Genomic DNA, 23753 nt, shown 5'->3' on the forward strand with positions numbered 1-23753 from the left:
CATTTCATGATCAGCCTGAGCGGGTCTCAGCACTGCCCTAATGTCTGACCCCTCATGCGTGGCTGGCATTGTGGCAGCACCATGAAGTACTGATCCCTGGAGAATAGTGGCAGATTCAAGTGGCACCACTGAATCAGATGATATACCCGCATTTTGGAAATGTAATCTTTACTGATCTTTTCTTAGATATTTTCAGAATTTTCTGTTTTGCCTTCTTTTTATTACTATTTTTTTTTAATATTACTTAACCCTTTTTCATGCTGTAGGCCAGACTCCTGGGTTGTGATTTTGGGGATGAACCTTGAGGCTTTGTTAAAAATCGGGAAAACGTCTCAGGGTTCCCCTGGGGCTAGAGCAAGGTCAGTGGGGGTCGTCTTAATATTAATGCCCTCATGGGCAGAAAGATCTTTTTCCAAAATCAGGGCTTCCAAGTCACTTAGGACTAAGGAATGATCACAGCATGTTTCTTGTCTATGTGGCCTGATCTTGGAATCACCCACCTGAGTCCACATATCTGTGGTACAAGTGGGAGACTCATTGCAGCAGTCTTATAATCTTCCCCAGACCCATTGGTTGGCAGATTATTCAGTATTACTGATATAATATCTAAAATGTGGTCAGAGCTGTCCGTATTCTTTCCTAGTAGGGACAGAATAGATTCCAGAATACGTTTGAGACTCTGCAGAGATCTAAAAGAAGAAATATAATCTGCTAAAATATTCACTGGGGGATACAACAATAAATCCGGGGGAAAAGACAGATTAACGTGATCCAATGTTGTAAGACTGGGAGTGCTCAAATACAGGGCCGTTGATTGTCTTTGCTGCGTTGGCATTACAGACGGGGCCTCTATCCTCTCACCGCCCACAAGGGACGATGGTTTGAATGGTGAAATATCAGGTAGTGTACAATCCAGTCTTAAAGGAGGCGGAGTGGCCAGTGGAGCATGAGAGGCCTCTGTGGCTTTCCCCTCTGGTTTTACACACAAGGGGGCTTCTCCCCCGGAAAGCAACACACTGCCCTGACTGGGGGTTCCCCTTGTATTTAACAGGAACATGGAGTAAGAGGCATCCGTTGCTTCTCCGCCTTTAACTTAGAGGGCTGACTTCCTCATTTACTGACACCACTGGAGATGAATGTGCGACTTCTCCAGCCTGTAAGTTGACCTACGATAATTTGGGAAAAAATTGCAATAAATATGCCCCCTCCTATGAGTATGGCAGAATGGGGGGCTCAGATCCTCTGTGGGTTGGCTTTGGTCTACTGACATAGTCGGGCGGTTAGACCACGACCTGCCCACTATTTTTTGACAGTCACCTTATACCAAACTTATGACCTGCAAAACAAGATGTGGATCAAGAAAAGTCTAAGCCTTCACTTCCACAAGGCATCAGTCCCGAGCCAGGGCCCTAGGTCAAGGCCAACCAAGGGTGTCTTGAAGGCAAGAAAAGGCCCGTTCATCCCTGTACCCAAAAGATGACTGATGTAGAGGCTCGATCACAATATGCTTTTGGCACATCCCTGTGGATAAAAACCAGTACTCCACGGTTTCAAAACTCTCCTAGACTTACCTCTACCTGTATCAGGTGACCAAGAACCCCATGAGCACCTTTTTAAGTGACGAACCGCAGCCCACAAGCCGCACCCAGGCCGCAAGCCGGCTGGCCCAGCGCAACCCCATTTACAACCCCATACACGGCAGTGCGAACCACAGCCTAACCTGGCCGAGCACTCTCACTACCCACTCTCCCAGCTCAACTGGCTAATCCCTCTTGCCCCCACCACAGAAACACCGCTCAGCTCCTACCTCCTACATAATGAGAGCGGAACGTGTTCACCACTACCCACAAGAAACAAGAAACAAGAGGGGGGCGGCACTTACCTCCGTGCTGGGATAACGAGATGAGGGTGCCTTACCAGCTGCGCACCCGGGCCACTTACATGGGTGCAACTGTGTTCAACAAGGCTAAATGTCCTGTGCAAAGACACTCCACGTGGCCTCTAGTTTCTTACCCCCTGCTCCTGTTCCTCTGGAGGCGCTCCTGCTCCTTAGCTCCTATTTCACTGCTCCTCTCCTGAGACAGCCCAACCAGACTCAACACCCTCGAAATCTGGGCCAGCTTCCAGCCGGCATCCTGCACATCCTCACAGCAGGAACTCTAGGATATCCCACAGCACCGATTGTGCAAGGCAGTGGTGTAAAAACACTGGGCAGGGTGAAAATAGAGGTATGGGCAGGGTCCAATCTTAAGGCCCGGGAGAACCACAGCAGCAGGGCAGTTTCAGTTACAGCAACCGTGGCAACAGCCACGGAGAAATGGGTGTGTGGCGTATGACACCTCCACATCGCAGAATCCACAATCAGCAGTCTGATCAGCCAATCAAACTGCTCTCTGATGTGGTGGAGTCTGTTGATCAAGATGCGATGGGAGACTGTCAAAGGCTGCTGACTGGTGCAGGCGGATGAGGGCTGCTGTTTTGCCAAGATCAATGAGGTCTCTGATGTCATCTGTGGCTGCAATTAGGGCTGTCTTTGTGCTGTGGTTGGCTCAGAATCCGGATTGAGAGGGGTCCAGGAGGTTATTGCGTTACAGTTTTTCAGTGAGTTGTTGTTTGATTGTCTTCTCTAGAACCTTCACTGGAAAAGGGAAAAGGGAAAAGGGAAAAGAGAGATGGGCCAGGAATTCTAAGGGTCTGCTGGATTGGCAGAAGGTTTATTCAGGAGGGGCTTAACTTCAGCTTTTTTCCATTTCTCAGGGAAGGAGGCAGGTGTATTCAGGATTGTCCAATATGCAGTGTTCAGGACATGCCCATGCCCGACAGATCTGCACATTCCATACCGGAAGAACTCACAAAACATGCTGCCTTACTTTTTGAAAGCCTGGGACCTCATTACAAAGCTCCTCAGCCCACCCCTCTTTAACATCTACATGACCCCACTGGCTGACATCATCCGAGCACTAGACATTAACATACTCAACTACGCCGATGACACACAACTGATACTGTCCCTCCCGGACAAAACACCCAGCACAAGTAACAACTTCAACACCTGTATGACCCAATTGGCCACCTGGATGAAATCCAACAACTTCAAGCAGAACACGCATAAGGAAGAAGTTGTGATTTTCAGAAAATATGCTTTGTCTCGGGACTCAGCCTGGTGGCCTACAGACATGCTCCTGCTCCTGTCTCAAAAGCACAAAACATCAGGATCATCATCAACAAGCTGGATATGTCCACCCAGGTCAACTACGTCACCACTTCCTGCTTACCCACTCTGAGGATGTTGAGGACAATCTACAGGTGGCAACCAATCAACATTTGAAAGTCCGTCACCCAACCCCTCACCGCCAGCGGACTAAACTACGGGAACACACTCTACACAGGATTTACCAAGCAACTCATAAAAAGTCTACAGACCATCCAGAACACAGCAGCCAGCCTCACCCTCAACCTCCCACGCAAGTCCTATATCACACCTAACTTGAGAGCATTCCAAAGGCTCCCAATGTAGAAGCGCACACAGTTCAAGCTCCTCACACATACATCTGAAACACTGCACAACGCAGGTCCAGCATATCTGAACAGCTGCAAACACTTCCACCAAACCTCCAGGCACCTCCAAAACAGATCAGGAGGTTGAATCTTCTCTTCCATTGCTCCTAACTCATATAACAACCTCCCACATCACATCAGAGTCTCCTCCTCTATTCTTGAATTCCGCAAGAAGTCTAAGAGGTGGTTCTTCGAGTAAGTCCCCACATGGATAGCATCACTCACCTGCAAAGCACCAGGATACCCTCACAGGTGATAGTGTGCTGTAAAAATACACATCACATACCATAATATAAAAGAAAATGCACCAAACCGGAGTGTTTGCAACCATTACTGATTAATATCGAATGTTCTGCGGGATGTGTGCTACAAATTCCTTGCGTCCAAATAGGCTGAATCGGCAAAGACTGACATCTGCGTGATTGTTCAAATTGTTTCATTAATATTAGTCTACCAAAACGATTTGAATCAAAATACCACCCTGATAATGGTCTCTCTTCTGCATCGGAGGAACAAGCCCTGTCCTGAGAGCAGGAACTACAATGTATCCCCTTTTAGGATCCCAGGAAGTCCAGGCCTGGAAAAGATAGACCAATAAAACACAATCACATAATGACTAGATTGTCTAAAACCATCAGTTCCCCTTATCTTTGTCCCGAGGAAGCCAGAATTATAGGCAGAGATGCAGCGACAGTCTCTGACAGAGACGTTCCATTAAGTATAAAATCATGGAATGTATTGAATCGGACAGATCAAAGAGGTGGCCATTCTACTTATAAAGGTCAAAACAATTGACTGTTAGGAAAGCTCTATAGGTGTATCATGGACATTTAATAGCTTCGGGACGGTACACAGTCAAAATATCGAGTAGAAAATATCGAATGGACATAATATCCAGTCCAAAATATAGAATGGACAAAATATCGAATGGACAGAATATAGACATCAAAAATATCGTTTTTAAGGTAAGTAATGTAATATCGAATGTTAAAAATATAGAAAGTTAAAATATCGAAGTATATAATATAGGTTATTAAAATTATCGAATTTTTAATAATATCGAATTTTTATAGTGTTTTTTATGTTATTATATGTGTGAAAAATGTCTATTTATGTTCTAATTTATTTTAATTAATGAATTTTTTTTTAATTTTTGCGTAATTTAATTTTGTGGCGGGTTGTGGGTTTATAGGGGAATAGGGTGGGAAGTAATTTAATTATTATTAATTAAATATGTAAATTTATTTATTGGTATTCATTTTTAATTAATCGTTAATTAATTTATATTTGGTAATTAATAAAATTTTAATTGGCAATTAATTTTAATTAATTGATTAATTGCTAATTATGTTAATTTTACTAATTTATTTTCTGTAGCGGGTTGTGGGTTTATAGGGAAATTGGGTGGGAAGTAATTTATTTATAATTAATTAAATATGTAAAATTATTTATTGGTATTTTTTTAGAATTAATTGTTAATTAATTTTTTATGGGTAATTAATTACATTTTAATTGCCAATTAATGTATTTAATGGATTAATTGCTAATTATGTTAATTTACCTAATTTATTTTCTGTAGTGGGTTGTGGGTTTATAGGGGAATAGAGTGGAAAGTAATTTATTTATAATTAATTAAATAATTCAATTTATTTAATTGAATTGAATTTTAATGAATTGTTAATTAATTTTTAATTGTTAATTAATTAAATGTTAATTTGTAATTAATTTATATTAATAGGTAACTAATTGTAATAATTAATTTTAATTTGTAATTTTAATTGATTAATTATTCTATTATATTAAACTGGTAATTACTTTAAATTAATTTTTTATAGATATTAATTTATATTTTTTTAAATAATATATGAAGTATTTACTTTCCCTACTGTTGCACTCTCTGGAGTGGGAATAGTAATTTTTACCCCTACGCTATCCAACGTTTTCCCTACTGTTGCACTCTTTGGAGTGGTAAATAGTAATTTTAACCCCTACGCTATCCAACGCTTTCCCTACTGTTGCACTCACTGGAGTGGGAATAGTAATTTGTACCCCTACGCTATCCAACGCTTTCCCTACTGTTGCACCCACTGGAGTGGGAATAGTAATTTTTACCCCTACGCTATCCAACGCTTTTTCTACTGTTGCACTCACTGGAGTGGGAATAGTAATTTTTACCCCTACGCTATCCAACGCTTTCCCTACTGTTGCACCTACTGGAGTGGGAATAGTAATTTTTACCCCTACGCTATCCAACGTTTTCCCTACTGTTGCACTCTTTGGAGTGGGAATAGTAATTTTAACCCCTACCCTATCCAATGTTTTCCCTAATGTTGCACTCACTGGAGTGGGAATAGTAATTTTTACCCCTACGCTATCCAACGCTTTCCCTACTGTTGCACCCACTGGAGTGGGAATAGTAATTTTTACCCCTACGCTATCCAACGCTTTCCCTACTGTTGCACTCACTGGAGTGGGACTAGTAATTTTTACCTCTACACTATCCAACGCTTGCCCTACTGTTGCACTCACTGGAGTGGGAATAGTAATTTTTACCCCTACGCTATCCAACGCTTTCTCTACTGTTGCACTCTTTGGAGTGGGAATAGTAATTTTTACCCCTACGCTATCCAACGCTTTCCCTACTGTTGAACTCTTTGGAGTTGGAATAGTAATTTTTACCGCTACGCTATCGAACGCTTTCCCTACTGTTGCACTCACTGGAGTGGGAATAGTAATTTTTACCCCTACGCTATCCACCGCTTTCCCTACTGTAGAATTCTTTGGAGTCGGAATAGTAATTTTTACCGCTACGCTATCCAACGCTTTCCCTACTGTTGCACTCATTGGAGTGGGAATAGTAATTTTAACACTCTTGCTATGCTACGGTAATAATATTGTATATTTTTTAATAATATTCTGTTAATATATATATATATGTTTTAACAAATAAAATGGTATTTTTTTTATAACTTAAATTAATTATTTAATAATTTTAAGGTTATTTAAGTATTTTTAAGTATATTTTAGTTATTTATTTTTAATTTTTTAAAATTTTACATGAATTTTAATAAATTCGATATTTTTACAAAGTACATATTTTTAAACGATATTTTTGACTCGATATTTTTGTACTTACCTGTTTGTAGATAGGACTTCGATATTTTTGTAGTCGATATTTTGTAGTCGAATTTTTAAATGCCTATATTTTTGTAGTCGATATTATGTCAGTGATCCCTTCGGGACACCCCTACTGCAATAAGAAGACAGAAACGGTATGCCCATGCAAAGATTGTACAGTTTCTTTAATGAAATATGCTTTACAAACATTTTGAAGGAATATTATGAACAAATTGATATAATGAGTAAACTCCATGGTACTTTTGTGTGACGGGTCCAAAGGCAATGCTGAGATGAGATATGTGAACTATTAGTGGCCCATTCATTGGCCATCAATAGTGACTAACCCGGCTATTGATTCATATATTGATAAGTATTCATCCCTATAGCGCACAACTTGCTTATATATGAACTTCCTTGTGTGAGCTAACACTCCAATATTTATTTAGGTGAACATTTTAGGAGAAAATGTGCTTAATCTTCTTCAGAAGAGCTCAGATGTTAAGGCATTATACATTACTGCAAGAGAGAGCGTTAATTTATTTCCGGAGAAAGATTAAGGCATGATTAACCTCCATTTTGTATCCAGCTTACCCAGAGAATGCTTGGCTCCACCTGCTAAAGTATGTAAAGGTAAATGGAAGCAGAGTTGAGGATCTGAGATCTTTTCCTCATATTCTTGTACACTGCTGTCCTTTGCCAACCACCATCCCTATGTATGTACTGTTAAGTCCTGATGCAAATGTTTTAAAAGGTTAATGGCTTCAATTTCAACCCCCATTTTTTCCATGATATTCCATAACTTTCATTGATTTACCAAATCGAAATGGCTTGATAGGTCGATAAAGGCCAGATGTAAAGCACCCTTCTTGGCCATAACTTATTTCCTTGCTATCAGATGGAAATTTAAGCATTGGTTCACAGTTCCAATTCCTGGTCTGAAACCGAAATTGTGCATTGGTCATGATTTTGTTTTCTTCAGGGTTCCCACGTGACAGAAGCACTCATCCAAGGAACTTAACGCTAGAGTCTAGCAGGGAGATTGGTCTATAAGATGATGGTAATGCCCTATCCCCATTTTTAAAAATGGGGACAGTAGTTGCTGTCCTGCAAGAGTCTGGGATGGGGCCCATCACAGTTCTCTTAAACACATTTGTTAACAGAGAGCCTATAGGTTGATATGAGATTTAAAACTGTCGACAGGACTGGTGCTTTCAGAAATACACATTTTCCAATGGATGTGGCCACTTCACTAATTTCTATTGGAATATGGAAGGCGTGTACATTTTTGCAATCCTATGCAACCATTTCCTAAATTGGGGATTGCAACGGTATATCCCCAGTTTGGAAGATTTTTGAAAAATGAGTCACCCACAGATCTGCCGAGATCAAAGATTAGATCTTCGGGGCAGCTTGATTTGAGAAAAAAGGATGATTAACTATTTCCCAGAACATATTATTATCCCTTGTTCTGGCCGTCACTGAAGGTGTTCCCATGATTTAGTCTGGATTTCATTTTCCTCTCCATTGTAGTCATTTTATATAACCTTCTTGCAGCTTCGACATCTTCTAATGAACATGGGTGGATTTTAAGAATTGCCTCCAGCTGTTTATGAGTGGACATACAGGCTGCATTAAACCATCTATATAGGGAGATCTCTGTAAAGGGCCTATTTGAGGTTAACGAATAAAGATAAAGTGTGTTGCCAATTAGGTTCATGTCTAGGTTGCACTATGTAATTTTGTAGGTTTAACTGACAGAAGTATATTTTTGTTTGTAGTTGAGTACCAAGAAACAGCTGCATTTGGGCTTTAGTGGGCTTCTCACATCCATGGGTCCTGGTGCCCCTCTTTTTTGCAGTTATGACTGCTACTTCCTTGACAAAGAGGGCCCCATTCACGAAGATACTTACATGTAGTAAACTTACGAGTGCAGAGTCTCTGTATTTGTGGGGGAGTCTCTGCACTCAGGGAGGAATCTCCGCACAGCGCGCTCTCTACAGTGCTCCATGATGAGATTCTGTCCTGAGTGCCGAGATTCCACCACGGGTACAGAGAATCTACACTCGTAACTTTACTACATGAACGTATCTTCGTGAATTCGGCCCATAGTGTATGTGCCGTCGGATGAATACATACAACTCTCTTCAGGATTCTACCCTATAGTGCCTAAGAACCATTGAGTTATAGTGCAATCAATGAAATCTTAAAGTGCATCATTGTATGAGACTTGCAGCATGTGCAGTAACTTTCTTTATTCGTTGTTTTATTTATGAAGTTTTGTATAGTATTGGCATGATGCCAGGTGGGTTGTCTGAAAGAATATCGATGACAAAAATATTGTGTGGGCAGACTATTGTGACAAAAATATTAAGTCCAAAGTATACAGAAGGTAAGTGCAAATAGGTGAGTATAGATTTACTATTCGTAACTCCACGTCTATGTACCTTGAAGATATATATGTTAGTGTATATAGTAAAATTTAGTTTACTCATAGAAACCCACCTTCACAATGTTTATGTCCTCAATATACTTGACACTATATCTTGTCCACACAATATTTTTGACTCAATATTTTGTGCTGCTAATTATAAACTTAGATTCAATGGAGTCCAGGAACTACAGATAGTTGTGATAGTTCAAGAGGAAATAAGTACTCAAGGATAGCTAAGGATAGTAGACAAACAGAAGTAATAGATTAGAGTCAACATGGGTGACATCCAAGACATTATGACTTGGGAGAGTTTAATGCAGAATAGTTCCCGCTTTCTTAGAAGGAAAGTGCCTCACACTCCCTCCTCTGGCTATTGTGCTCTAAAAGCATCTTTAAATAGAGTGGTCTTAAGGTCTTTCCTATTTTTGATGCTCAATTTGACCTGTTGAGGCTGTGTCTTGATGGGCCCTGAAGGCAAAGTAAAACAATTCCCTTGAATAAAGAACATGTTCCATTTCCATAACTCGAGCAGCATATTGGAGGGACTGATTTTCAGGAAAGGAATCCATAGCCCATTTCATTGAATATCTTCAGACCTTATTATAATCTCTATGATGTATGGCCTGGGCTTATTAGGGTTCTCTGCTTTTGGTTGGGAACACTGAAAGAAGTTTGATCGCTCAGGACCGGAGCATTCCTTACTGTAATTTTAGATTATTTATAAATGGTAAGCCATGCAGAGCATATTTTGTTAATTCATTGAGGTGGTTAAAGAAATGTGATATTTACTTCGTTAGTGCAGCACTTTTCCAAAACATTTTTTGTATTTGCAGGCATGGGATGGATCTCCTTAAAGACCAAAAGGTGTTACTGAAAGATGTGTCTGAACTCAACCTTAAGGACAGCGGAATACCTTCTCTTCTTCTGCTGCATGGTGCGACTGCCTTTCCTGTTGGGCCTCTGGCTGCTGCACATTATGGAAGAGGGCGAGTGTTGGTGTTAACACATGAACGGCAAATTGGCGCTCTGAAACTGAAAAGGTTTCTCCTCAATGCAATTGCGTGGCTTGATGCTGGAAGGAAAGGGAAAGTGGGGGTAGAGAGAGGCCTGAAACACCTTCAGGCTCTTCTGAACCAAGAAAGCATTGCATGTGAACTCTCAGATCTGAAGCAAGACTTCACTGTCTACTGCTGCACAGCCTCCATCAGCGCAGAGGCTCAAAAGTTCCAGGAGTTTGTCGCTGAAGGTGGTGGCCTTCTCATCGGAGGTCAGGCATGGTGGTGGGCCAGACAGAATCCTTATGGCGATGTAATTGCTGAATATCCTGGTAACAAAATCATCAACCATTTTGGAATAAGTATACTGGGTAGTCTGAGCAAGGCAGTAGCTTATAAGACTTCAGCTGCTGAAGGAACTGAGCTGCATTATCACTTTCGCACAGCTTTTTCCTACTTACAGCAGCAGATGAGCTCCAGTCAAGACTTCCAAGCACCCCTGACATCCTGGCTGGGAAGTTTAGCTCAGGATTGCTCAGCCATACTGAAAACAAAAGCTGGCAACAGCCAGGTGTTTTCACCGATTCAACAAACGATCCTCAAACTCATACAAAAAACTGGGATTTGCAAAGTAAGCGTGAAAGAGCCAATAAAAGGAAGCTCTAAAGAGGCCTTTGTCCTGAGACTGGCGGCGAGTTTGGGTAGCACGGTTCCTAGCGTTGAAACTTACCTAACTTCACTGGTTAAGAGTCCCCAGGAGTTTTCGGTTTCCGGTTTAGAAAAGCTGCAGATCAATGGAACTACTGGAGGTAGAGTTTCCCATGTATAATCAATGTACATGATTGACAGAGTTGTATATTATCTCTAACTGGAAATTTCTTTTCAGGATCTACTATTATAGCATATGACTAAAGCTCTGATTTATGTGAGGGTGCTAGGGCACATCTGCCTTCTGCACCAGTAGAAGGCAGGATGTCCAGTTTAGAGCACTGTACACAACATCCATTCCACCAGAAGAGACACATCTGTCTCTACCACTAAGTCCATCAAGGTGCAATTAGACCCTAAGAACATTGGTTGAATATTGGAAGAAGATGCCCTGAACAGTGTGCAGCATGGTGTTCAACAGAAATGTTTTCTTGGTGACACAGAGGATAGCTATAAGAATCTGGATTATTATTTAGGGTGGTTGATTATCCACCTCATGAAACAAACACAACCCTTGTATGTCTGAAGCCTCAAAGTTACTAAATTAACCCGAGTTCAACCCCCTGGTAGCTATAGCAATGAGCAGACAGACTTCACATAGTGCAATGTGTAATGTATTTATACAGTACCAAAATTGTAATAAAGGTGAAATGCAAGACCATACAAATTCCAAACTGAGTTAGAAAAATAGAACATAATGTACTAAACAAAATGACACCAAAATGACAAATATCCAATAAGGGAAACCAGAAATATGAATTTTAAAGTTTTAAGTAGGAATGGCGCCAAGAGGCATAAAGTGCCAGTGACAGTCAATGGTCGTGGTGCAATTTGAGGCTGACTGCGATGGAGCACAGATAGGATAAACCAACCAGGTCTGTCCTGGTCACAGATTATACCTTCTGACTTTCGTCCTTTAAATCCCTATCCACCCAAGTAGTACCCTTCTAAAGCCCATCTGGACCTCAGTGGAGGCACTTAGAGACTCACATGGTGCCAAGAAGAGGCCTCACAGCAGGGTCCTGTCCAAGTCTGGTTTCCACTGGTCAGCTGAGAACCTGCAGTAAAAGGCCTCTTTTCTCGTATCCCTGTAGCTTTAACAGAAGGTCAGCCTTATGTCCCTTAGAGTCCACTCCTTGCCCTGGGTACAAGAGAAAGCAGGTGCAATCTTCTCAGGGCTCTTCTCAGGTCACAGATAGCAGATCCAGTCTTCTGTGCTTCCTCAGGTCCAGAAGTGTCCTGAAAAGAGTGCCTATAAATGCCACATTTATGCCTAGCACATTCTAGTGAATGAGCATGACTTCAGGCCACACCTAGACCAATGGGGTAAAACTTCCTGGGACAAAACTACCCACTTTGGGCATTTTCAAGATGGCGGAAATCTTTGGCCACACTAAACATGTGCTCTGAGTGCTTAGAGGTTTGTGTAGGGAGTTTACTATGATAATCCCATTGCCCTCCCACAACTAACACTAAATTTAAGTTTGAGGCAGTCGCTGTATCCCCAATTAACCCAGAGATAGACGTCTGGTAGAACAAAACTGGGTTCTCCAGCAACCAGACAGTGGATAAAAAGGAATTGTTTTGGAATCCTGTTTACCTTCATTTAAAGTGTGCCCCCAGTGTTATCTGTAAAAGACCAGAGACAGAAGTCTGATAGGTCAAATTAGGTCCTTTAGCTACCAGACAGTGGATACAAAAGAATTGTTTGGGCATACTGTTTGCCATCCTTTCAGGTGCGCCTCTAGTGTTATATGTAAACTCAGCAGAACTGTCAAGCAGGATTTGATACTGTTTTGTCAAAAAGGATGCTCAAGTCTTACCCTACATATTCTATCAGGTTCAAAGGGCTCATCTCTATCCATTCAGGTCAGCTTATGTTTTTTCTCCTGGGAAGCAGTCTGCAGTTTTTTCCACATGCATTCAAATGCTAATTACTGGCTAGCAGAAGTGGGAGAGCTAATGCAAATTTACTGTCTTGGAACTTCCGGCAGGGAAATGTTTACGTTCTAAAAGTCCCTTTTCCTTATTATTAATTAAACATATGACGTCACCATTAAATTGGATTTTTAATAACTAATAAACATTGTTGTTTAAATTCGTTTTTACCTAGTCCCATTCCTGAGATGCAGGATTAGAATTTGTAATATGTCATCTGGTTTTCAACATAGGACAGCTATGCCTGTCACAGTGAAAAATTGCTTTTGGGTACTAGTCACTGTAAGTACATGTTAAAGTTAGATCTCTAGAAGTTCTACCTTTAAATACCATGCTTCCCGACTTGTGGGTGACAAGGCCTACTGCTGTACAGCTTATACTTTCCCAATCAAAACTGTGCATTTGTTGGACAACATAAACATCGTGCAAGTCGGATTCCACGCACACCCTCAGGATATGTTGGCATGTAGTCTTGCCAGCTCAAAGCGCACCATCTGTACCCCTAAACCTGACAAGGTAACACATGTATTATGCAACCTCAAAACAGGAAAACGCTGACTCTCCAAGGAATCATGGTAACAGATCTAGAACCTTTTTGTTTGGTTACGTATGCATACCCAATGAGAGTGAGACAAGAAATACTCAGCAAGGTGTTTCACTATTTATTGAAGCACTGTGATTCTTATATAGAAGACATGCGCTGTGATAATCAATAGAAGGAAACAGAATAACATAGTTAACATTATGAGTATGGTGAAGAAGATGAATAGTTCAACCATCATGCTATAGAAGAGAATATATGCTTGTATATAAGTACTGTGTTATATTGTACTTGTACCTAATGCTTCCGATCCTAGTTTGTCTAGGGAGGGTGTATCTGCCAAATCTCTGTCAGGTTGTTATGTTTCATACAGGTACCCCATTATAGGCCCAGAGAGTAACTAAACATTCACCTATATTTCCCCTGCCATTACACTACATAACGGTTCTTGGTACTGACCTTTCACCTAGTTACTGTACTGCCTAAAGGACGTGGGTTTTCTCTAAAAACTAGCCTCGTTCATTATGCATGAAGATTCTTGGAATCTCAGCAGGACTACCATCTCCTGCATAATAACTATGTATAAGGGTCATTCCTTGTGTCATACTAGTTCGATATGACACAGCAAGGTAGATCCCCTGAGGGTACCACTTTGGGTATATAAACACCATATCTTTGCTGAGGCAGGGAGAGGGGAAAAAGGACTTCCACGCTGACACACTGACGCGAGACGCTGAGGTTCCTGCAAGCAGGCACTCCAGCTCGCAGTGGTCTGACATCCCTCACGGGGTGTCCATCTCGAGATCAAGATGGGGTCCCACAGTCTCTCACTTCAGGTAATGGGGTTGGCTTTATCCTAGAGGAATTATTGGCTCTACATCTGCATACATGCTAGGTACATGTAGGTACATCTATTTAGGGTTACATCGGGGGAGTACGCATTCTTACTGTCATGTATTTATATACCTTCCTGTATTCATTATTTTAGCACTATGGTAGGAACATACCATCCTTTTACTCTGTTGGTGCTTATAATCATTTACATCTGTTTCTGTCTTATGGTTGTTTCAACACTAAAATGACGCTGGATCAATAAATGCTTATTGAAAATGTCCCCGCCGATTATTCTGTGTATCTCTCTGAGATAAAGTGAGCATGAGTGATGGAGCCAAAAGTTCTGTACTGTTTCCACGATCCCTAATGGGACGGAGTTGTCATGTTCGATAGTTGCCAAGAACTTTTCTCTCCTTGGTAAGAGGAGGTTACAGTGGCACAGTGAGCTAGCTGGTATACAGGCGAACATACCCAGTGGGGGTGTCTGGAATCAGTCTGGACACCAATCCCACAGTCTATGTTGTTTAAACGCGCAGATCCTTTATAGGTTTATAGGAACTACACAACAAGGTGATCTAACTCCCCAATACCTGTGGGTAAATGTCATCAGAGCTCCCATCTTGGCAGACAGCAGGGCCACATTCTTCAAGGAGGTAAACAGGAATCAGCTGGCTGGGATTCCGACATGGGGTCACCTCTCATTGGCAGCAAAATGCTCATCTAACTTAAACAAGGAAGTGATGCTGTATATATAATAAATATCACCGATGCTGCCATGCCGAAGCCCCAGTCAGGCCCTATTGTTTATTCTAGTATGATAGCTCAGTTGCTGAGCGCATAGAAATATGTGACCACATTTTGATAGTAAGCTTAGTCCTCATATAGAATGTTCAAGGTAGTTAAAATTATGCCTAGGACGTGAAAATGTAAGCGAAGCCATTTCAGAAAATATTATCCTGCACAGGCATGCAATGAAATGTGTGTCAAATGTCAATGCATGGTGTTCAAGAAACAGTGTCAATTGAATGTGAACATGCAAAATGGTGGTGTTCTCACTTAATCAGATATTTGACCACATGACACTACAAAGGGGTGACATCTGCTGTGGAGAAGAGCGTAGCGGGAGCAGTGGAGAAGTCAGGCCCACCAGCGATGAACTCTTGGCAAATCGATTGGCACTTTGGTCCCAGTCCCGCGATGATTCTCCAGGCAAAAAGTTTCTAACTCACAGGTTATCAGGTTTAGACAGAGGGAGCACGCTCTGACATCAGCAGGTGTTCCAGGACCTCAGAAACAGTACTTTGGGGGTGATAACTCATTCCAGAAGAAGCCACCAGCAGAGTGCAGGGCAGATTCAGTTCAAACTAATCAGCTGTGTTTTCCAGGGAAACCAAATTATTGCATCATTTGTGTCCCTGTAGCTTAACAGGAGGTCAGCCAACTGAGCCTTGGAGTGCATTTCTTTGTCCTGGGAACAAGTGGGAGTGGATCCATCCCTTGGGGGGTTTCCTCACAAGTTTCACCAGCAGGTGCAGTCTTTCTTCTGTCTTCCACAGATCCAGTGGTGATAGAAAGAGGTTTCCTCGGGGTACCAGATTTATGCCTGACATGGCCTGTGGTTGGGGGTAAATAAAGGCCCCTCCCTAACTAATGAGGTAATAGTTCCCAGGTGTGACCCTACCCACTTTTGCAGCATTTGCTTTGTGCCATATTGCAAAATTCCCACAGTGCCCCTCTCTACCTAACTCCAACATGACATTCTTTCTTCCACTGAGCAGAATCTGTGCCCACCCTAGAGATGAGGCCAGAGAAATTAGCAACCCCTTCTCTGTGGACGGTTCTGGGGTCAGCTAGGTCTGGTGTCTGACTGGCAAGGGCAACAAAGGCAACTGGCAGACACAGATGTTAGCTATGTTTGCCCAGGACAGGGCTGGTGTCTTTGAAGTTAGGAACTCTCCTGGGCACATACCAGTTGGCCATCCTTTCAGAGGAACAGAACACCTTCCCACAACTAAAGTCTTTGTCTCCTCTGTGGGAGCACTTTCACATCTCATCAAGATGCTATTTAGCACCTGGGTGAAAGTTGGAAGCTCTGTCAAATGGGCTTCTAGAGGCTGTAAGCAGGATGAAGGTGACTTTTACTAGTACTTTTTGTGACATATTTAGTATGCATCCGATTTTACTAATGAGTTAAATTTGTAATAAATAGTTTTAAAAGTCCAAGAATTAATTTTTTTGTTGGTTCCTAGGCAGAGATAACATTATTTAATTTTAATATCAACTCCCAATGCTGTCCAATAGAACAGCTAATCCTGCTACAGTGAAAACAGCTTTTGGGGCTTTGTCATTGTAAGGACACGTTTTACATTACACCTTTACATATCCTAATTTAAATACAATGCACCCTGCCATTTATGGTATTACGGTCTCCTTAAGGGTGACTTATTAATATTTGAAAGGAGGGTTTATTCTGGTCCAAAGGATGTATTTTCACAGGTTGAATTTGCAATGTAATCCTTCACAGTCAGGTTACTGTTGGCAAGCCTGAAGTCATGTTTTGCACTGCCACTCTAGTGATGGCCGCATGTGTGCTGCAGTTCACTAGTGACATTTACCTTACAGCCCCAGAGGACACTTTAAACCAAATGCTAGGCACTACAGATAATCTAAACATGCCAATTAGGAGTAGAGCCAATTTCAACAAGTTTCCGGGGTAAAAGCTCATGTGCTGGGGCCTGGTTAGCAGAGCCCCTGTGCACATAGTGAAAAACCAGCAGCATCAGTCGAATAAAATGTGGGTGATCATATACAAATAGGCATTTTCCTACACCCTTTCAAACCTAACCTACAAAGCAACCATTTGAATCAGGAAGAAACAATCTCCATAGCCCCATCAAACCTTTCAGAAATAGATGTACAGTTGTTTGAGTCAAGCTATTGAGATGCCAAGATGAATCAACCCCCAATAACTGACCTTGACACAATACCAGATAACGTCTACCAAGGACCTGAATTCTTGAAGAAACTGACACCTCAATACTTCTTAGCCAAAGTCCTTCACTCAAGGCCTGACCTTCTGGATATTGTCCGCATTTTTTGTGTGTCTTATTGTTGTGGTGAATTTCGAACCAACAAAAAAACTACAAACTTTGATAAAAATAAATGAGATTTATTCTGACAAAACTGTCCCCTCTCGCGCATAGTTTAATTCTTTGTGCGTGGTGATTCTTCTTTCCCTTTTGAAACAATTATTGCAATATTGGCATTTTGTTTAGTTGTCTAGTGACCTTCTGGATAACCATCACTCTTCCACAAAAGGAAACGTGGAATCAGAGATGGTGTACAAGGGAACACCCTTGGCCACAACCTGAGAATACAAGGTTCAGGGAACTCTGAAAATTGCCAAATGCGCCTTCCACTAAATTCATTACCCAAAAGAGGATGGACATTTATTTTACAAAACTCCTTAATAAATGTAATAATAGGAATTATTTCTGAAAGCTAAAATAATCAGTCATTAAAAGGGAGTAGGTAGGCTTCTTGAAGATTGGTACTTTGTGCCCTACTTGCTCTCTTTCATACTCACACTTATCCTCTTTTTGTCTCACTCTGTTGTTTCTTTCTTTCTTTGTTTTTCTCCTTTCTCTTATTCTTACTTACTCTATTTTTTTACGCTCTTGTCCTTTACTTTGTATTATCTTTTGTTATCATTGTTTCATGTTTTCTCAATCTATTCACTTGTTTCCCCTTTATACTTTCTTTTACTGTCTCTCTGTTGCTTTTACTATCACTTTTCCGTTCTATACATTTCTTTATTTCCTGGAATGGTCTCTGTTCCTATCTACTTTTCTCCTACTTGTTCTCACATACTTTATTTCTCGTTCTCATGGGCTGCGTGTTAGTCTCTCTGTAACCCTCTCTTAAGATCTCTCTTGTGGGAGCAGGTGAGTAATATAACATTGTAGTTCATCTGCCCATGCAATTTCTTGGTTGCACCTTCTCGTCCGCCATACGGTTACCACCGTCCATGCATAAGGAGGTGTGCACTATTTAGGGTGATCCTCCCTATGCATACAGTGAAAACTCACAATGGCCGCCCAAGCATTGTGTCAGTATCACGGAGTTTTCCTTTCTGAACCACAGTTTTAAAAAATACAAAATAAATTGTTAGCAGCCCAAAATACGATTGCATCCGACAAAGCATTAACAGTTACGAAAGTGTATCCAGAGGCGTAACAAAGGCTCCTGCAGCTACTGCGGCCCAATGAGCCCCCGGCCCTCCAGGGGGGGGTCCATTCAGCTCAAATCCAGCGAATATCTATGAGATATGGGGGACTCGAGGGGCACCTCATTACATCCTGCAGGGGGCCCGATCAGTTTGCGTCACGCCACGAGTAACTATCCGTCCCACCTCTCCATACATTTCGGTGACAGAGATCAGCACCGCGTGGGGGGGGGGGGAGACATATAAGAGTGTCGGGGGGAGGACCTGGTACTCTGGCAGGCGAGGGCTTTGTCTCTGCTGACCTTTCTGATTCCCACTGCCTGTCTCTCACTCTCTCCTGTTGGTCTCTCTCTTTCTCACTCTGCATCTCTGTCTCGCTCCTTCCCTCTTTCTTCTCCTCACATTTTCTGTTTTCAAATCAGAATGAGGTAGCGGGTTAGGACATGGACATCACATAAAGTGGTCTAGCTCTAACACTGGTGCAGATGTTGCCTATTTGTGCGCACAATCATACATCATGCATTCCTCATAGGGCGTGTACTGCTTATCAATAAAATAGGGACATTCCCAAGCAATTTAGTAGAACTTTCCCCTAGAGCCCTCATCAGGTTGCCACATTTGGCCCAATGAAAACCTTTTGTACGTTGTTACCTTGTGATCAGAGTCTAGACGTGAAACGGTATTACAGGTACATCCAGTGCTTTAAATGGAAAAATATAAGTGCAGGTACGCACCTAATTGAGATGTGGGCTAGGGGACGGGGTTAGAGGCGGGTAGGGCTATGGGGGTGGAGCCATGGGGGTGGGGCTACATATAGTGCAAAGGGTTCTTTAATTAGTGTGCAGCTATGCACACTGCAGACAACACTCACTTATACAAGAACACATGCAGGGACACAGAAGCACTCGTGCATGCAGATAGGGTATTTAGTTCACGTGCCCCCACAATAAACTGCTAAAAGCAACAATTACCTGGAACAAGCGGATGAACGCGGAGGGCTGGCCATTAATGAAATCATTGATAAAACCTCATGACCGAATGCACTTCTTCATTTAAGATTGTATTTCATTGGCGCTTTATAATAGAAATTGTTTCAACGGCACTAAGAAAAAAGCTCACTACATTTATTTTCTACTGTTATAAATATTTTACTTTTAATTGAATATAAATCCCTTCTCAAATTGTTTCCAGTGTAATATCGCCTTGGGCCTCACAAGCATTGGGAAAGTGCTATAGAAATCAAACATACATAACACAATATCACGCACTTTCTTGTTCAATTACATTTTAAAGGAATGGTATGTATATTATTTCTCCTTTTTAATAGTTAAGCTCTGAAAATGTAAGGCTGTAGTGTATTTATCAGTAGGGAGAGGGGCAAGATGCAAATTGGGCCCTTCATCTGTCCCCCACCAAGTCTTTTACGCCTTGCAATGGGTTGATGGGAGCTCGACTGTAGGGGGGGGGGGCACAAGAAGAAATGTAAAAAAAAAACAGAGCTTCCTCCACTTTTCGAAGGTGTTTGTATGGCCAACAGAGCACAATAGCCCAGCGTGCAGGTCTGCTGAACGAATCCCGTATCCAGGAGGCTGCAGCAGCCCAGGTTAGAGAGCACGACGGGGGCAGGGGCACTGCTCAATTAGCAGATGTTAAGGAGAGATTAGCACTCGAGTGCGTCACAAAAACGGACTGACTCGTCGGCTGTGTGTCGCGCTTTGGTTTTTAAAAGGCCAAATTGCACTGGGTTGGCTTGCTGCCTATGAGTACCGGTGCTCTCATTGAACAAGAAGAAGTTTCGGTACTCAAGCGCAGAAAATGTAGAAGTGCGGGTACTCAGTACCGGTGAGTACCGGCCAATTTAAAGCACTGGGTACATCGTCATCACGTCTGCACAAAAAACCTTTTTTAAAACGAGTCTTAATTCCATTGCTGCCTCAATTGTGATCATGTATGCTGCGTGGAAATATAACAACCCACGTGGGGCAGTGAAGGCCCCGCTGACAATGCAAACCCGAGGCATGAATACTAGACGGAAATCACGGAATCGTGGGCTCTTGAGAGTTTCAGGCACAGGTCCTTGTTCTGCTGCCATTCGCCCACAGAGGGCCATGAGCATGCAGTCAATGTCTGCCAGGTGATTGCTGAAGAACTTAAAAATATTCTTCCAAAGGGCTATTTTACTCTTGATATAAAGAAAGTCTAGCTCCCTCTGGAACCTTGCGCACTTTATTGCAAATGGCAATCGGGACATCTTAGTTTTAGCCTCTTGGAGCATAATGCCCGGTTACTCACCGATAATATCCATTACTCCGAGTCCTGGTCTCCCCGTCCCATTATTACAAGTGAGCAGCTAGTCTGCTCCAAAGAAACCCTTAGCCTAGCTGAGCTGTTTGCACTTCCCCCAAGATGGCGTCACTATCACGTGACAATAAAGGGGGAAGTGCAGCATTGGAACATCCTGAGAATACTAAAGAAAACCCAGAACGAAAACAGACAATCACCCAAAGAAAACCCCAACAGGGAGGGAGGGAAGGGCTCAGGAATGGGACGGGGAGACCAGGACTCGGAGTAATGGATATTACCGGTGAGTAACAGGGCATTACCTCCTCATCCTGTCTCCCCGTCCCATTCCTTACAAGTGAGCCCATACCCAAGCACAAGGTGATTGTAAGAAAAAAACAGACCAAAGGTGCGAGGAAAACAGGTCCATTTTAATCAACAGAAAACAGTACACATCACAAATCATGTACCGCAGACAGGACATGAGCCCCAAAGGCAGCAGAGGCCGCCATCCCCAACTGAAGTCGATAATGGGAAACAAAAGTATGGGGAGAAGCCCACGTGGCAGCATTACAAATGTCCCTCAAGGAGGCCCCCTTGAACATGGCCCAGGAGGAAGAAACACCCCTGGTCGACCTAACCTGAACAAAAGAAGGGAGAGGACATCGGGCCGAATTGTAAGCAGAAACCACAGCGCCCCTGACCCAACGAGACAAGGTGGACAAAGAAGGCCGAAGCCCCAGCCCCGACAGGCCCTAGGTGACAAACAGGGAATCAACCTTACGGAAACCAGCCGTACGCTCCAAGTAGATGCGGAGAGCCCTCCGCACATCCAACGAATGGAGGAGCACCTCTTCAGGAGATGCAGGATCCGGAAAAAACACCGGGAGAACAATATCCTCCTGACAGTGAAAAGAAGACAACACCTTAGGAAGAAAGAACTGACTCGGGCGGAGAATGACCTTGTCAGCGCAAAAGCGGAAAAAGGGCGAGAAGCCATCAGAGCCCCAATCTCACCAACCTTCCGCCCAGAAGTAATGGCCACCAGGAAAATAACCTTAGCAGAAAGGTATTTCAGAGTCACAGAGTCCAAAGGCTCGAAAGGAGGACCCGTCAAAGCCCGCAGAACCAAGGGAAGATCCCAAGGAGGAACAGGAGAACGAGAAACAAGACGCTGAATCAAGAAACTCCGCAGAAGGCGAGCCACCAACGGGGAGACAGATGACACAGAGGAACCCCGAAAAGCAAGAATCGCAGCCCACTGCGCCTGCAGGGTAGAAACCGCAAGCCCCAAGACAAAACCATCCCTCAAGAAGTCCAACACCCTCACGGCCTCACAGGAGTCAGAAGAGAGACCCTTCCCAAGACACCAGGAGGAGAAATTCTTCCAGTGACGAGCATAGGACTTCAAAGTGGAAGGACTCCGAGAAAGCTAGAGACATTGAGCAACCTCCACCGAGCAACCCAGACCCAGCAAACTCAACCTCTCAAGTGAAAAACCCCCAGCCGGAGGCGGCGCAGGGAGGGAATCCCGAGAAGAGGAGCCCGCAGGGGGGATGGAGACAGGAGAAACCTCCAATGAGGGAAACAGACAAGGTCAGCAGAAGGGGAAACCAAGACTGCCAAGACCACTCCGGAACCACCAGGAGAACCTCCTCCCGATCCAACCGAATCTTCCGGAGGACCATCGGAATTAAGGCAAATGGAGGGAAGGCAAATAGCAGGCCCTTCGACCGCGGAACCGAGAAAGCATTGGTGGCCCATGCAAACGCAGAGGAAATGATGCTGCAAAACAGAGGAAGAAGGGCGGAAACCTCCGAGGCAAAAAGATCCAGCCAAGGACGGCGGAACCGGAGGACAATTAGATCGAACAGATCCGGGGACAGACACAGGGACACCGAGGAGGGGAACACCCTGCTCAAAGAATCCGCAGATCCATTCACCTTCGCCGGAAGATAGACCGCCGTCAGAGACAAAAGATTCAACTCGGCCCAAAGCCCGATCTTCCGGTACAGGAGAAACAGAGATCGACACATGCCCCATTGGTGATTCACATAAGCACGAACCACCTGGTTGTCGATCTGCACCGAGACCGCCCGCCCCCGAAGGAGAGGAGCGAACCACAGAAGAGCCAACCAAACCGCCCTCAACTCCTTCCAGTTCGACGACTGGAGGGACTCGAGACAGGACCACCGACCCTGAGCCTTGGTGGCACCAGAACCGCACCCCAACCCAAGGCACTGGCATCCGTGGACAAATCAACCACAGACTGGGGAGGAAGGAGATCGAACCCCCGGGAAAGAGACTGAGGGGACAACCACCACTGGAGATCCGCCCGAATCCCCGGAGTGACAGGAATCAGAGTCTCGTAGTCCAAGGAGGCAGGATCCCAGTGTGACAGGACATGATGTAACAGGGGGTACAGATTAAGCCTGGCCCAGGGAAGGAGATGAAATGTAGATGCCATCTCCCCCTGACTCCGCAACCAGAGATGGGCAGACACCCGGGACTGGGACAGAAGCCAAGAAAGGTGACAAAACAAAGTCAACTCTTTTCAATCATAACAAGGGAACCCAATACAGTGCCTAGGGACCATGGGCGAACTATCTTTTTGAGGAAACAACGGTCCTTAGGATAAACAGCATAAGCAATACAATAAAATATAGACTAGGATCAGTACTATATTCCACAATTTCAGTGCCCAGCCGGGCCTGAGAAGTTTTATTCAAATATATGTAATGATAAACATGACCACCAGAGGGGTCAATTTCATTGTCTGATAGGGTACAAGCCTGCACCTATCCGGATAACAATTAGAAGGTTTGAAAAGTAGAGGATAGTAAATGTTGAAAAAGAGGGAGGCAAAAAGTATGAGACAAAAGATATCAGGCAAGAAGGACGTGGGAGCCAACTGTCCCTTGCATTTACATCAATTCAAAGCAAGTTCGGACACACAATTACTGTAATCGGGTAAACACAATGGTAGACATTACAGAATTGCTAAAAATGTCGACGACGTTTCGATCCCTGGCTCCTAGTGAACTGGGATCATCATCAGGACTTTACGTTAAGTTGCCTGTTTTACTATTCAAGCGCCTAAATAAACTAGTGTCGGGACCTCAG

General features: G+C 43.2%; 1 protein-coding gene across 1 annotated transcript in view; it reads left to right on the plus strand.

The window, feature by feature from the left end:
- The window catches only part of LOC144827650 (TRPM8 channel-associated factor homolog), a 340419-nt gene that overhangs the window by 101144 nt on the left and 215522 nt on the right, over positions 1–23753 (plus strand). Inside the window, exon 2 of the mRNA XM_078685891.1 lies at positions 9943–10913. Coding sequence (XP_078542017.1) covers positions 9943–10913 — 971 coding nt within the window. The remainder of the gene's footprint in view (positions 1–9942; positions 10914–23753) is intronic.

This window comes from Lissotriton helveticus, chromosome 4_1 (assembly GCF_964261635.1).
Source record: "Lissotriton helveticus chromosome 4_1, aLisHel1.1, whole genome shotgun sequence".
Taxonomy (NCBI): Eukaryota; Metazoa; Chordata; class Amphibia; order Caudata; family Salamandridae; genus Lissotriton; species Lissotriton helveticus.